At 38.4% G+C, this 17,029-nt stretch overlaps 1 protein-coding gene across 5 annotated transcripts in view; it reads right to left on the bottom strand.

The window, feature by feature from the left end:
- Positions 1–17,029, bottom strand: part of NALCN (sodium leak channel, non-selective) — a 308,843-nt gene that overhangs the window by 165,713 nt on the left and 126,101 nt on the right. For all 5 annotated transcript variants that reach the window (XM_027590539.2, XM_027590535.2, XM_027590538.2 and 2 more), the window contains exon 11: positions 11,727–11,858. In XM_027590539.2, coding sequence (XP_027446340.2) covers positions 11,727–11,858 — 132 coding nt within the window. The remainder of the gene's footprint in view (positions 1–11,726; positions 11,859–17,029) is intronic.

Here is a 17,029-nt window from a genome sequence, read left to right as displayed (position 1 = left end):
TGGTAAAACACTATGAAAAATGTTATACATGAAAATATAGGTAATTTACTTATAACTATGGGTTACTCTGGTGTAGGGAAGAACTATGTCAGGAATTAAAGGAGGGATTTAGGAAAATCTAATTAGCTTACATGCTCATAAGCTATTTTGGTGTAGGCTAGAAGGTTTAGTGCAGCATTTCAATTCAGAGGAACATCACAGTTTAGAAGTATTGGAGTGGAGCAGTGAGGGGGAAACTGTAGCAACCCTTCTCAGTGGGTTGTGTCAGTGAACTGAGCCTTGACAATAGCTGGACAGGGAGGAACTTGCCAGGGTTGTGCTGTTGGCCATACAAAAGGGACAAGGCCTCAGGGCTGCCTGCAGAACCTAAACACCCCAGGAGTGCTCATAAGAATCAACTAAAATGTGTCCTGTCTCAGGCTTTCTCTAAATCCCAGGCAGTCAACAGTGCAACCTACAGAAGGGTGGAGTCCCACTCATCACTCCTGGCCTGGGAGTGCACACGCCATTGCTGTGCCCCTCGCTCTGCAGCCCCCACATGGACATGGTGCATGGGACCTTTCCTCTGTCTCCCATCCTGCAGCATATGATACTATATGTGAGTGCTTACAAGTTGAAACTCATCTTTTCAAGAGTGAAGTTAAGATTTGTAAGTGTGATAAACTTTCCATAAATATTGTTACATTACTTAAAGCAACTTGGAAACAACAAATGAAGAAAACAAATATTTCTTTCTCCTTCCCATTTTCCTAAGGCAGTGTTTTCCAATCTTTTTTTTTTTTTAAACACCCCCTTCTCCCCAACCAGGAGTCTTTTTAGATATTTTGTTCCTAATCACGACCCCATATGGAATTTTAATACCATAGATATGTTATATATCTGTCTATATACTTCACATATCTATCTCTGCTCTATAAATAGGAAGAGTAAGATTTTTTTTTGCCTCCCTAAGAACCAATTTTTACCCCTTTACAGGTGTTTCACTCCCAATTGAAAATGCATACTCTATAGACATATCTGATTTAATGCCACCATAGCAAATTTTAACTAATATTTTCAGGAATGCAAGTTATATGAGTTCTTTAAGCACTACACTCTATAATTTCTTCTCCAAGTTTTCATTTTATAATAATACTTATGCCATTTCATATATACCATAATGCACCCTCGTCCTCAAGAAAATTACGAATAATGGAATGCAGATTTAAAAATTAAAGGAGTTATTCCAAGAAACAGTATTATATCTATTTCCAGGAAAGTACATCACTTGTGAAAATATTTTTTTAGAGTGAAAAGTATGAGAATTTGATTTAAAATGCTTGTTTTCTAAAAGAACTTGTAATTGGATTTGTGAGGCTAGCAGGTAAAACAGTAAGATGATTATCAAATTTCTGAAGGTAAGGAGAAAAATAACCAAAGGGAAAATGACATGCATAATATAAATACAACAACAGAAATTGTTCTGCCCTTTTAATTCAATGAATAATGTATGAACATTTATAGGTGACAAATTATAAATGAGCTGACTGTGCCATGTGGGTGTGAGAAGATAAAATGGTAGAGATGCTGCCCAAATGTAGGAAAGATATTTGAAATATGTTATCCAAGATTTGTGTTGCGGTCTCTATTTCATACTTTCATAGAAACATAATGGATATTAAAAAGAAAATGAATGCAAATTTGTCACAAAAGAAGACTGTAGGACAAAAGTCACAAGAAATCCAATTCAGGTAGCTCCCTTCTAAATGAAATTCAGATTAAATAACAACAAAATAAGTGCTTATCTGCATCCCTCTAGAGGTGTCTGTAAATCACCTGCTCTTAGTCTATAGTGTACCTTCAGTATTCTACATAGTTAAAGAGCAAACTTTTGAAATGGGTCACTGAATAGGTGAAAATGTCATTATGATATGATTTTCCACCTAACAGGGTACTGTCCAAGTCCCTTAGAAGAAAGGACCAAAAAAGTTATCGTCAGAAGAAACTTATTTAATGAAAATTTTCCAAAAAGGAAATTAAACTTAATGATAATCTGGAAGACTGCTGTTATGGCAAGTGAGTCTCTTAATTTGGTCATTTCTTGTGATTAATGAGGTGAAATGTGGGTGTCAGATTTTGTTGGAAGTAAAATAAATGGGTCTTTCCTTTAATTTCATTTTAACAAATATCATAAAGCCAAATGTCCTCAGAGGGACATAGAAACTACTTTTCTAGAAAAGATGACTTCCTGAAAGATGGCATGTAGTCCACACTTTAAGAAAGACTTTCTGTGAGGGGAGGAGCAAGATGGCAGAGGAGCAGGAGACCTAAATTTCGTCTGGTCCCAGGAATTCAGCTAGATAGGGATCAGACCATTCTGAACACCTACGAACTCAACAGGAGATCGAAGAAAAGAATAGCAGCAACTTTCTGAAAAGGAAAGCAACCACTTCCTGGAGGTCAAATTCCATCCCTTCATCGTATTTACCCCTATTTTTGTACATATATAAGCTTTTCTTTCTTTAAAATTTTGGGAGGCACTTTCTTCCAACAGACCAAAATATGCCCCAAATCTAGTGTGTGGCACTGATCTATGCACCAGCCTGATCATATTTGATCATATTCTTTTTCTTTTTTTTTTTTTTATCTTTTTCTTTTTCTTTTTTCTTTCTTTCCCTTTCTTTTTCCCCAGTTTCAAGCCTCTTCTGATTTGTTTGGTGTATATTTTTCTGGGGTCGTTGTTACCCTGTTAGCATTCTGTTCTCTCATTCATCCATTGTCCTCTGGACAAAATGACAAGACGGAAACAATCACCTCAAAAAAAAGAACAAGAGGCAGTACCGACTGCCAGGGACCTAATCAATACAGACATTAATTAGTAAGATGTCGGAACTAGAGTTCAGAATGACGATTTTAAAGGTACTAGCTGGGCTTGAAAAAAGCATGGAAGATATTAGAGAAACCCTCTCTGGAGAAATAAAAGAACTAGGAAGACACTAGAGAAACCCTCTCTGGAGAAATAAAAGAACTAAAATCTAACCAAGTCGAAATCAAAAAGGCTATTAATGAGGTGCAATCAAAAATGGAGGCTCTAACTGCTAGGATAAATGAGGCAGAAGAGAGAATTAGTGATATAGAAGACCAAATGATGGAAAATAAAGAAGCTGAGAAAAAGAGAGACAAACAACTACTGGATCATGAGGGCAGAATTCGAGAGATAAGTGATACCATAAGATGAAACAACATTAGAATAACTGGGATCTCAGAAGAAGAAAGAGAGAGAGGGGCAGAAGGTATATTGGAGCAAATTATAGCAGAGAACTTCTGTAATTTGGGGAAGGAAACAGGCATCATCAAAATCCAGGAGGCACAGAGAACCCCCCTCAAAATCAATAAAAATAGGTCAATACCCAGACATCTAATAATAAAACTTACAAGACAAAGAAAAAATCCTGAAAGCAGCTCAGGACAAGAGATCTGTAACCTACAATGGTAGAAACATTAGATTGGCAACAGAGCTATCCACAGAGGCCTGGAAGGCCAGAAAGGACTGGCATGATATATCCAGAGCACTATGAGAAAATATGCAGCCAAGAATACTATATCCTGCTAGGCTGTCATTGAAAATAGAAGGAGAGATAAAAAGTTCCAGGACAAACAAAATCTAAAGGAATTTGCAAACACAAAACCAGCCCTACAAGAAATATTGAAAGGGGTCCTCTAAGCAAAGAGAGAGCCTAAAAGTAACATAGACCGGAAAGGAACACAGACAATATACAGTAACAGTCACCTTACGGGCAATACAATGGCACTAAATTCATATCTTTCAATAGTTACCCTGAGTGTAAATGGGCTAAATGCCCCAATCAAAAGACACAGGCTATGAGACTGGATTAAAAAACAAGACCCATCGATATGCTCTCTGCAAGAGACTCATTTTAGACCCAAAGACACCTCCAGATTGAAAGTGAGGGGGAGGAAAACCATTTACCATGATACTGGACACCAAAAGAAAGCTGCGGTGGCAATCCTTATACCAGACAAATTAGATTTTAAACCAAAGACTATCATAAGAGATGAGGAAGGGCACTCTATCATAACTTAAAGGGTCTATCCAACAAGAAGATCTAACAGTTGTAAATATCTATGCCCCTAACATGGGAGCAGCCAATTATATAAGGCAATTAATAACAAAAGCAAAGAAACACATCGACAACAATACAATAATAGTAGGGTACTTTATCATCCCCCTGACTGAAATGGACAGATCATCTAAGCAAAAGATCAACAAGGAAATAAAGACTTTAAATGACACACTGGACCAAATGGACTTCACAGATATATTCAGAACCTTCCATCCCAAAGCAACAGAATACACATTGTTCTCTAGTGCCCATGGAACATTCTCCAGAATAGATCACATCCTAGGTCACAAATCAGGTCTCAACTGGTACCAAAAGACTGGGATCATTCTCTGCGTATTTTCACACCACAATGCTTTGATATTAGAACTCAATCACAAGAGTAAAGTCAGAAAGAACTCAAATACATGGAGGCTAAGGAGCATCCTACTAAAGAATGGGTCAACCAGGAAATTAAAAAGAATTAAAAAAAATTCATGGTAACCAATGAAAATGAGAACACAACTGTTCAAAATCTTTGGAATGCAGCAAAGGTAGTCCTAAGAGGAAAGTATACAGCAATACAAGCCTTTCTCAAGAAACAAGAAAAGTCTCAAATACACAACCTAACCCTACACCTAAAGGACTTGGAGAAAGAACAGCAAATAAAGCCTAAGCCCAGCAGAAGAGAAATAGTGAAGATAGAGCAGAAATCAATGAAATAGAAACGAAAAGAACAGTACAACAGATCAGCAAGACTAGGAGCTGGTTCTTCGAAAGAATTAATAAGATTGATAAACTCCTGGCCAGACTTATCAAAAACAAAAGAGAAATGACCCAAATAAATAAAATCATGAATGAAAAAGGAGAGATCACAACCAACACCAAAGAAATACAAACAATTATAAGAACATATTATGAGCAACTCTATGCCAGCAAATTAGATAATCTGGAAGAAATGGATGCATTCCTAGAGATACATCAACTACCAAAACTGAACCAGGAAGAGATAGAAAACCTGAACAGACCTATAACCACTAAGGAAATTGAAGTAGTCATCAAAAATCTCCCAACAAAGAAAAGCCCAGGACCAGGTGGCTTCCCAGGGGAGTTCTACCAAACATTTAAAGAAGAATTAATACCTATTCTTCTGAAACTGTTCCAAAAAATAGAAATGGAAGGAAAACTTCCAAACTTGTTTTATGAGGCCACCATTACCTGATCCCAAAACCAGACAAAGACCCCATCAAAAAAGAGAATTACAGACCCATATCCTTGATGAACATGGATGCAAAAATTCTCACCAAAATACTAGCCAATAGAATACAACAGTACATTAAAAGGATTATTCAGCATGACCAAGTGGGATTTATCTCTGGGCTGCAAGGTTGGTTCAACATCCACAAATCAATCAGTGTGATACAATACATTAATAAAACAAAGAACAAGAACCATATAATCCTCTCAGTAGATGCAGAAAAAGCATTTGACAAAGTACAGCATCCTTTCTTGATCAAAACTCTTCAGAGTATAGGGATAGAGGGTACATACCTCAATATCATAAAAGCCATCTATGAAAAACCCACAGCAAATACCATTCTCAACAGGGAAAAACTGAGAGCTTTTCCCCTAAGGTCAGGAACATGGCAGAGATGTCCACTCTCACCACTGCTATTCAACATAGTATTAGAAGTCCTAGCCACAGCAATCAGACAACAAAAAGAAATCAAAGGCATCCAAATCGGCAAAGAAGAAGTCAAACTCCCAGTTGTTGCAGATGATATGATACTTTATGTGGAAAACCCAAAAGACTCCACCCCAAAACTGCTAGAACTCATACAGGAATTCAGTCAAGTAGCAGGCTATAAAATCAATGCACAGAAATCAGTGGCATTCCTATACACCAACAAGACAGAAGAGAGACAAATTAAGGAGTTGATCCCATTTACAATTGCACCCCAAACCATAAGATACCTAGGAATAAATCTAACCAAAGAGGCAAAGAATCTGTACTCAGAAAACTATAGAATACTCATGAAAGAAATTGAGGGAGACACAAAGAAATGGAAAAACGTTCCATGCTCATGGACTGGACGAACAAATATTGTGAAGGTGTCAGTGCTACCTAAAACAATCTACACATTTAATGCAATCCCTATCAAAATACCATCAACTTCTTTCAAAGAAATGGAACAAATAATCCTAAAATTTGTATGGAACCAGAAGAGACCCTGAATAGCCAGAGGAATGTTGAAAAAGAAAAGGAAAGCTGGTGGCATCACAATTCCGGACTTCAAGCTCTATTGACGTGATGATGACAAAGCTGTCATCATCAAGACAGTATGGTACTGGCACAAAAACAGACACATAGATCTCAAGGGAACAGAATAGAGAACCCAGAAATGGACCCTCAACTCTATGGTCAACTAATCTTCGACAAAGCAGGAAAGAATGTCCAATGGAAAAAAGACAGTCTCTTCAACAAATGGTGTTGGGAAAATTGGACAGCCACATGCAGAAGAATGAAATTGGACCGTTTCCTTAGACCACACACAAAAATAGACTCAAAATGGTTGAAAGACCTAAATGTGAGACAGGAGTCCATCAACATCCTAAAGGAGAACACAAGCAGCAACCTCTTCAACCTCAGCCACAGCAACTTTTTCCTAGAAATAGCGCCAAAGGCAAGGAAAGCAAGGGCAAAAATGGACTATTGGGACTTCATCAAGATAAAAAGCTTTTGCACAGCAAAAGAAACAGTCCACAAAACCAAAAGACAACCAACAAAATGGGAGAAGATATTTGCAAATGACATATCAGATAAAGGGCTAGTATCCAAAATCTATAAAGAATTTATTAAGCTCAACACCCAAAGAACAAATGATCCAATCAAGAAATGGGCAGAAGACATGTTTTCCAAAGAAGACATCCAAATGGCCAACAGACACATGAAAAAGTGCTCAACATCGCTCGGCATCAGGGAAATCCAAATCAAAACTTCCATGAGATACCACCTCACACCAGAGTGGCTAAAATTAACAAGTCAGGAAACGACAGATGTTGGTGGGGATGCGGAGAAAGGGGAACCCTCCTACACTGTTGGTGGGAATGCAAGCTGGTGCAGCCACTCTGGAAAACAGTATGGAGGTTCCCCAAAAAGTTGAAAATAGAGCTACCCTATGACCCAGCAATTGCACTACTGGGTATTTACCCCAAAGATACAAATGTCGGGATCCGAAGGGGTATGTGCACCATGGTGTTTATAGCAGCAATGTCCACAATAGCCAAACTATGGAAAGAGCCAAGATGTCATCGACAGATGAATGGATAAAGAAGATGTGGTCTATATATACAATGGAATATTATGCAGCCATCAAAAGGAATAAAATCTTGCCATTTGCAATGACATGGATGGAACTGGAGGATATTATGCTGAGCGAAATAAGTCAATCAGAGAAAGACAAGTATCATATGATCTCACTGATATGAGGAATTCTTAACCTCAGGAAACAAACTGAGGGTTGCTGGAGTGGTGTGGGGGGAGGGATGGGGTGGCTGAGTGATAGACATTGGGGAGGGTATGTGCTATGGTGAGTGCTGTGAATTGTGCAAGACTGTTGAATCACAGATCTATACCTCTGAAACAATACATTATATGTTAAAAAAAAAAAAAGGAAGAAGATAGCAGGAAGGGAAAAATGAAGGAGGGGAAATCGGAGGGAGAGATGAACCATGAGAGACTATGGACTCTGAGAAACAAACTGAGGGTTCTAGAGGGGAGGGGGGTGGGGGATGGGTTAGCCTGGTGATGGGTATTAAAGAGGGCACATACTGAATGGAGCACTGGGTGTTATAAGCAAACAATGAATCATGGAACACTACATCCAAAACTGATGTAATGTATGGTGATTAACATAACATAAGAAAAGAAAAGAAAAAAAAAAAAAAGAAAGACTTTCTGCTTCAAACACATAGCTGCCATAGAAAAACAGGAAACCAAAGAGACATCCTGGAGTTCTAAACAAGGTAAACCTGTCTCCTGACCAGAAATGCTGTTCTTCATTGCTTACTTCATTGCGCTAGCTCTCCCATCAATTTTTGACTTTCTTAAAAGAGGAATTTTGTTAAAATTGTTAAGCTTCTGTGCATAACACTGTGCTGATAAGGTTCTGTTAAACATACAGTCTAATGGATACACCTATATATTTATATATTTTTATATAACAATAGAAAAGTACCGTTTAAGTTTTATTACTTAAGAGAATGAGAATATCCATTTAAAAATATAATTATGTTCATTATAAAAATGTGATTTTATGTATACTATTACTAACAATGTTTTATCTTAGATCAGAATTAAAAATGCGAACTCTTACAAAAGAAAGTAAATTTACCTTTTTACATTTATACATAGCCAAAAAAACAAAGAAAAGTTTTTCCTGTTTCTAAACTAATTTTAAATTTAGGTTAGTTAGTCCAAAGTAGCAAAACTGGTCTCCAGCTACACAACAGAAGCTAAGCAGCTTAATTTATGCTTAAAGGATGTTTTTTAGACTGCAAGTTGATTCTAATGGGTAGAGTAGTTTATTTTGGATTTTTGAGGTTATCCTGGAATATGTGGGAACTCAAGAAATTACTTCTTTGAAAGCTCAGGGCCATTTGTGATCTTTTTTAAAAATAAACTTTCCAAAATATTATATTATGCTATTGCCTTAAATACTGAATCATGATAGCCCATACACTCGAATTTCTCCAGCTATTTTAAGAATTAAATGGGATAATGAAGCCCTTTAAAATACTTGGCAACATAATAGAATCTCCCCCAAATGGCAGCTATTCTTGTTGTTAGTATTAGTATATTTGTATTTAACACATAAAGATGTTAGTTGACATACTCTCTGTTTCTATAGCTTAAACCAACGTTGAGCCCATTGCTTATTTTTATAAATACAGTTTTACTGGAACACCACCATTCTGAGCCCACACTCATTTTGTACATCATTTTTGCACAACAATGGTAGAGTTGAGTAGCTGAGATAAAGAGCATGTGGCCTGAAAAGCCTATGATGTTTATTATCTGGCTCTTTAAGAAAAACTTTGCTGACTTATCCCTGTTCACTGAATCTGTTTCCTATGTCCTTGCCTCAGCTGATTCTGTCCCAAATGCATGCCTTCCTCCACAGCGCTTTCCAGAAGGGGAGGCTCTGCTCCAGTACCCCACATGGCCCATGTAGGATAGCATACGGATGAGGAAGAGATGCCCTGTCTCTTACTCCTCAACACTCCTTTGAGGTGTACTCCATCAGGTTAAGATACCGTCTCATCTGACACTCCCTGTGGCTGCCGTCTATTAATCTCTCCATCAGTCCTTCCTATATGCCCCTGCCTAGGCTCCTTCCCCAAGAACGGGCCTCACACTGAATGATTTCACTACCACTGTGAAGATTTCAGCCAACATCTTAGTCTGATAGCTCCCTGACATTTTGCCTTGACTCCATCATTATGTTTGAGCCAATCACATCCATATAACACTCCATATTTTATATTTAGTTATCCAGAATTATTCTGAAATCCTAAATCCTGGGTCCCACTTTCCTTATAACCTGCAGCTCATTGACAGATACTTGAAGGGGGCAGAGTGTAATGTTCCTCCAGGAAGCTCCCAACTATCTTAATGTTAATGCCTTGTTAGAAGGAAAAACAACCTTCCTTGACAATGGCAAGGTCTTTGGTATCCTGGGAGTCTTCTTTAACATAAGAAAATCCTTTTGAAACCTCCCTTTTCCTTACCTCCCCAACCCCATAGTATCTAATCAGCCAGCCCTCATAACCCCGGGGCAGCAGCTCTTTCTGCCCATGGGCCCCGTCCCCACGCTTTAATAAAACCATCATTTTGCACCAAAACAAACAAATGAACAAAACCCAAAAAACCAAAACCAAAACAAAAAACGTTACCTTCTCTACCTCTCTCAGCTCCACCAGCCTGGAAAATCACCAGAGCTGGCTCAGTCTAAGTGTTGCCTTTCTCCCCTTTATGCAAGGCCTAAAAAAGGCACAGACCTGTCTAAATTGGTATCATTATGAATTTGTAGCCTCAAAATTCAGCTGGGTCTTCAGGATTGGAATTGATGTATCTTTGATTTGCTTTTTTTTTTGCATTCTTCACAGTGTCCACACCTTCCCATTTTATAGTCTTGTTATCAGTCTGGATATAGACCTTGCTTTCTACTTCAGACAGCAATCACTTGACTGGGATTCCTTCAATGTTCGATCCTTGCTTTAGAAATTCACCTGCAAAAATTACTATTGGTCCATGTTTCCCTGTGCTTTTAATGACAACCCAATCTTTGTGTGCAGCAAAATTATACCCATTTTTCAAGTGTCAGGCTCGATATAATGTCTTCATGAGCTCCTGTCATTGGTACTCCACAGCATAAAACACTTATTGTTTACTGTCTATATTTCTTGCTAAACTATAAGCTCCATATACCACATAGCAATTAGGGAGCATAACATCACAGTAGAAGTTTAATATAAATGATATTTTGTTACAGGCAACAAACCTCCATGAAGAGGGGAATTCATAAGTGACTCCTTAAAAGCTTCTTGATACCCACATAGATGCTAACATTCAATAGGTATATGCCATCAGTTCTTTTTCTGAAAAGTTTATGTGCGGGTGGATTGAATTTTTATTAACCAAATCCATTTTTAAATGTACTGGAGGAATTCTGGATATCTTAGAGAACTCAACTATATGGCAAATTGATTTTTTTTTTACATGGAAAATGCTTTTATAATAAAAATAGTCAAATTACTATTTTTGTTTTTTTAAGTTTACTTTTTCATATATTGGATTTCTTAAAGTGTAGTTCAGCTGTATATGCATACCTCATTTAAAAGATAAATGGATTTCTAAAGAGTTATATGTCAATCAATTTTCCATAAATATGTAATCACTGAATTTTGAGATGTATTTTAGAAATAATTTTTCACAATAAGAAAGTGGTCTCTGGATGTCATTAAAATATTTAAGAATCAACTAATAACAAAGTTAACTCAGTCAATAAGAAGTACTATTCCAAAACTCTAGTATGGTACGTAGGGTGCTAGAAGATGCCTATTTAATCATTAAACGTACCTGCTCCTGACTTGGTATCTTCAGTGCAGGTGGTAACACCTCTGTTTCTAGCACAGAAATTATTGTATTACCTTTTCCAATTTCCCTCCTGCCCTCTCTTTGGTCTTGTTGAACTGACTTGCTTACTTACAATCTTCTGAATCTGTGCTTGCTTACACTTAGTAGGAAACAGACTAACACAACGTGAGAAAGGGAGAGAAAATGAGAGGTGGATAGGAAAATAGCAAGCTCAAAAGGGTAATAGCGGGGGCAAAGGAGTTACCTTGGCAATGTGACATGGTGGGGAAGTCACTCAGTCTGAGGGCGACAGAAAATGAGCCAGGCAACACAGTGACCAAAGAAACATTTAAGAAGCAGACAATGAATCAGCTTTGGTCAAAGTCAAGTAATTAAGGAACTGATGTTAATTTTCACATTTCTAAAAGGCACCACCTGGGGTTCACCTTTACCTTGAACACTGATCTGCCTCTGAGGGGGCTGCTTACCTCTGCGAGGTAGAACTCGTCATACTGCCGTCTGAAGCTCTCTCCTTTGTGGTAGTTGCTCGCGGCTACTATCACATCCACAGTCACCATGCTCAGAATGAACATGTGGAACACTGACGACCGCATCATTTGCTGAGGAGGCAAAACAGATACACTCTCAACAAAGACAGAAACTGCTCTAGGAAGTTACCCCAATTTTATAGAGAGGAAAATGGAGGCTCAGCAGAGTTAAATAACTTTCCCACTGTCACACAAGTATTGCAGGTGGACCCATAATTTGGACCCAAGTCTACTGCCTCCACTGAGGTGAAATAATTAGGCATTCAAAAATAATGACTGTTATTATGATGGCTAGCATGTATTCAATGCTTACAATGTTCCAGGCCATTCTATAAGTATGTTATTTACTTTATCTCTTTTCATCTCCACTGTAGCCCTACACAGCAGGATATATTCCTCAGTTTTTCCAGTGAGTTCAGAGAGATTAAGTCATTTGTCCAAGATCACACAGCAAGTACACAGTAGAAGCAGGCTCCATACCCAAGTCTGTTGAAGTCCCTCCACGGTGGGGTAGACAGTATATAAAAGGAGAGAGTACAGGCTGAAGGCCTCGGGCAGCAAAAAACGGAGAGAGAAGCTGGCCTATGGACAGGACCTGAGTGCATAACAACAAACCACTAAATCACATCCCTTGGCACCAACTGCCCAGAGACTAGCGCCACCACGCATGGAGGCCTTGTTTCTTCTTGGCACGTAGGGGCACGGATCCTTCCATTTGATCTGACCTGAGAATTCTTCAATTTTGGCAACTAAAAGCACCTGACTAAAGTAGAACCTGGGTATGGGAAAAGAAAAACAGGGCTGCCTCCTCTGGGCCGCTGTCTCATGCATTCACGCATGTGACTTCACACAGTCTTCCATACCCTGCACTTGTCACTGAGGACGTGGGCTCAGAGCCAAAGTGCATGGAGCGGTGATTCCGCCACATACAAGTTCTGCAGCCCTGGGCAAGTTAGCTAAGGCTTTCTGAGCTTCCGTTTCCTCATCAGTAAAGTAGAAATAACAGTGGCCACTCCAAAAGTTGTTACCATTTTAAGTGAGTCAATATTTGTAAAGCGCTTAGAGCAGTGCTTGCATATTATAAGGGTTCTACAAAGATTTGCAATAAAAAATAAGTGCAATTCTGTGAATCCAGGCATTTTTTTTTTCTGTCCAGAAATGGGAGATTAATTGCCCAAGGTCAAAGAATTAATTATGCGGTGTATTTGACGGAGTCCAGGACCAAGGGAGATAAATAAAGGTGGTAAGATCTAATAATTTGAGAGATGTTGGAGCTATTGGAAAAGCAGGTATTTAGTAAGGGTCTGTGTATGGAAGCATTACATCCATGTGCCTTTGACTTTATAGGTAATACAAAATCAAATCCCAGGATTGCCAATCAACATATTTAAAGGCACACAAATTTGCTTGCAGAAACTGACCTTCATAAGACAGATAAGCAAATCAGCCGGCACATTTCTACTCTCATTAGAATTTGTATTGTTATTTGGTCTCTCTTGAATTGTGAGAGTTACATTCCATAACTATTATTCCTTCTCTATACTCTTTTCAACATAATGTTATATTAAAAATATTTCAACAGACTTCTACTTTATCTGCATGACAGAAAAGCCACAACTTTCTCTATTTTCCTTAGCTGTGGATTTGTGTCTTAAGTAAACTGTTATTACTGAAAGATCCAAACAAAGCTTTTAGCCACAGCTGTCAAAAAACTTTTAAATTGGTTTTGTTTAACTGCCACAGCTTCGCTTTGGTGTTGTCATTATAATTAGGTTGTTTTTTGTCTGAATGTCTACATGTCCCTGTTGGTACAGAGTCACTAAAATAATCACTTACAATGGATTTTGATACACTATAATCACCACGGCTTAGCTTTCTCCAAAGTAATAACTTTCAAATATTAAATAAGAATTAAGGTGACCAGTATGTGCAGTAGCTAAATCTGAATATTAGAACCAGTAACTCTAGCTTTGAAGTGAGAGCTAGTGACATGGTCCACTTCAGCTCAATTCAATCCAACCCATGTTGGCTGGCTGTCGGTTTCCTTAATTAAGCAGAGGGCTAGAAACATCACATTTAGACTCATGCTTATATCTGTAGGACAGTACAAATTTATACCCTTCGATTTTTTATTTTATTTTATTTTTTAAAGATTTTATTTATTTATTTGACAGAGAGAGACACAGTGAGAGAGGGAACACAAGCAGGGGGAGCGAGAGAGGGAGAAGCAGGCTTCCTGTTGAGCAGGGAGCCCGATATGGGGTTCGAACAGAGAACCCTGGGATCACGACCTGAGCTGAAGGCAGACACTTAATGACTGAGCCACCCAGGCGCCCCTCCTTTTACATTAATTTTTATAAAAAAATAAAAAATCGGGGCACCTGGGTGGCTCAGTTGTTAAGCATCTGCCTTCGGCTCAGGTCATGATCCTGGGGTCCTGGGATCGAGCCCCGTGTCGGGCTCCCTGCTGAGCCGGAGGCCTGCTTCTCCCTCTCCCACTCCCCCTGCTTGTGTTCCCTCTCTCGCTCTCTCTCTGTCAAATAAATAAATAAAAAATCTTAAAAAAAATTAATGTAAAGGAAAATGTTAAATTGAGTCAGTTCCACAAAATATTATATAACTTGAGATTTTTCAGAATTATTTAACATGGATGTGGATATATATATAAACCTATAAACACACATATGCATGTTTGTGTATATATATTTATACATTTATGTATATATTTCTATATATAACATAAAACTCTTTGAATCCTGCATACACATTCAACTTTTTATGGTTCCCTTCAATTGCAATATCATTTTGGTTTATATTTTAAAAAAATCAGACAAGTTTTACATATATTTTTAGTTTGGCTCTGGTCCAAGAAAAACCAATTGTATGTGACAGTTGGAATTACCAAAATACAAAGAAAAGACTATAACAGAACCATCCCCAAGGCAGCAGTATCTGTCAGGAATGCTCAGGAGCCTTAACTACTCAAAGTGTGGTCCCTGGACCAGGAGTTTCCTGGGAGCGTATTAGAAATGCAAACCATAAGAGACTCTTAATCTCAGGAAACAAACTGAGGGTTGCTGGAGTGGTGGGGGGTGGGAGGGATGGGGTGGCTGGGTGATGGATATGGGGGAGGGTACGTGCTATGGTGAGCTCTGTGTATTGTGTAAGACTGATGAATCACAGACCTGTACCCCCGAAACAAATAATACATTATATATTAATAAAAAAAAAGAAATGCAGGTTTTCAGGCCCAATCCTAGACCTACTGAATCAGAATCGGCATTTTTAACAAGGTCACCAATAATTAATGTGCATATTAAAGTGTGAGAGGCTCTGTTGTAGAGGATACTTCTTGAGTAGCAGTTTAAACTGGGTGACCTATAAATTTTTTTCACAAATTCACAATTTCATGACTCTGAAAGTCTATAACCACTGAAGAGAATAGAACAATACTTGCTGGAATATTATGGTAATATGTTAGGATACACCACCACAAAATGAATGCCTACCTTCCCCCCACTCTTCAGCTCCAAGATTAAAACCCAACTAAACCAGGTTCATGAAGAACAAAGTATGTGTTGGCTTTTCAATCATTTGGGGCAAGTTTTATGAAGACCCATCACAGACTCTTTCATAAAGTCAAGTGATGCCTAGAATCTGGAAAAGGCAAGAAAATTGTTTCTTCCCTAGACCTCCAAAAGTAAGCCAGTCTTCCTGAGACCTTCATTTTAGCCAGCTGAAACTCATTTTGGAGTTCTGACCTACACAACTATAAATGATATGTTGTTGTAAGTCAATAAGTTTGCGTTAATGTGTTACAGCAGAATAGGAATCTAATAGAAATATTGTTCGTGATTTTGACATACTCCAGTTCAATCATCTCCTCCGAAACCTGACTGCATACAGCACTAGCGCTACAAAATTCTACCTCACCAAAGGGCTCCACCCAAGGTGATATGCCAGTAGGGGTCTCTGTAAACTTTATTACTACAAATGTAAACTCATTATGGCAACTAAGGTTTACACCTTACTTTGTTTTAGAACGTGTAATAAGACAATGGGTCTGCAGCATGATACTGAATCTCAACTCAAGCAGAAGAAGGAGAAAGGTCACTTTTCTTTTATTAGTTCTGAGTCCTATCGTGAAAGGAATGTTCTCAAGAGACTGTGAAGTCTACACCAAATATAGATAGGGATCCTCACTCAATTCAAATTGACACCAAGATGTATTATCAAAACAAGACCACCATTTGAGTGCTTGGTTTGTGGCAAGTTTCCTTCCAAGCATATTGCATGCTGATGTAAAAATATCATTTAATCAACAACCCTGTGTGATAGATGTTTTGTTATCTCCTTTCACATATGAAGAAAGGACAAGGTAAGGATAAGCAGACTTCCAAACTCACAGAGTTAGAGAGTAGTCTCATATGTTTTGGGGCACCTGGGTGGCTCAGTCATTAAGCATCTGCCTTTAGCTCAGGTCATGATCCCAGGGTCCTGGGATCAAGCCCCGCATAGGGCTCCCTGCTTGGCAGGAAGCCTGCTTCTCCCTCTCCCACTCCCCCTGCTTGTGTTCCCTCTCTCGCTGTGTCTCTCTCTGTCAAATAAATAAATCTTTTTTTTGAAAAAAAGAAAGTAGTCTCATATGTTTTGAGTCCAAAGTAGGTGCTCTTTTGCCTTCTAACAGGCAGTCAAAATGCTTCTGACACTGTTCTATGTATTAAAGAAGAAAGAACAGCAGCTCCTTCACTAAGTGTTTGTGATTAAATAGAGGGAACAAGTTTGTGAACCTTGTATTTGAAAGCTGAAGATGACCTGTTCCTCACAGAAGGGGGGTAAAGTCTCCAGGGTGGGGAAAAAATATCAGTTTGAAGGCAGGCTGAGCTGAGTTCAAATCTTGACTCTGTGCATGATTTCACCTCTCTGTGACTTAGTGTTTGTATATGAGAAATGAATTTGAGAGCACCTACATCTCTAGGTGGTAACATGAATAGAAATGAGACTATTTAATATACAGTCTAACACATAGCCAACATCTTGCATTCAGGACTCTTATTATCATTACTACTGTATTTGAAAACTCTCTAGGCATTTAAAGGTAGAGAGAGAATCAGTTGCTTGTGGGGAAGGTAAGAAGGTACAATATGAGAAATCAAGCCAAAGAGATAATTAATCTTGAGAGGGACCGTGAAGGTGTATAGACTTTTAGAAAGGTCTTATGCTGTCCCATTTTTAGCTTGAGG

This window comes from Zalophus californianus, chromosome 3 (genome assembly GCF_009762305.2).
Source record: "Zalophus californianus isolate mZalCal1 chromosome 3, mZalCal1.pri.v2, whole genome shotgun sequence".
Taxonomy (NCBI): Eukaryota; Metazoa; Chordata; class Mammalia; order Carnivora; family Otariidae; genus Zalophus; species Zalophus californianus.
Note: the sequence above shows the minus strand (reverse complement) of the source record. Positions and strands in the feature narration are given on the sequence as shown.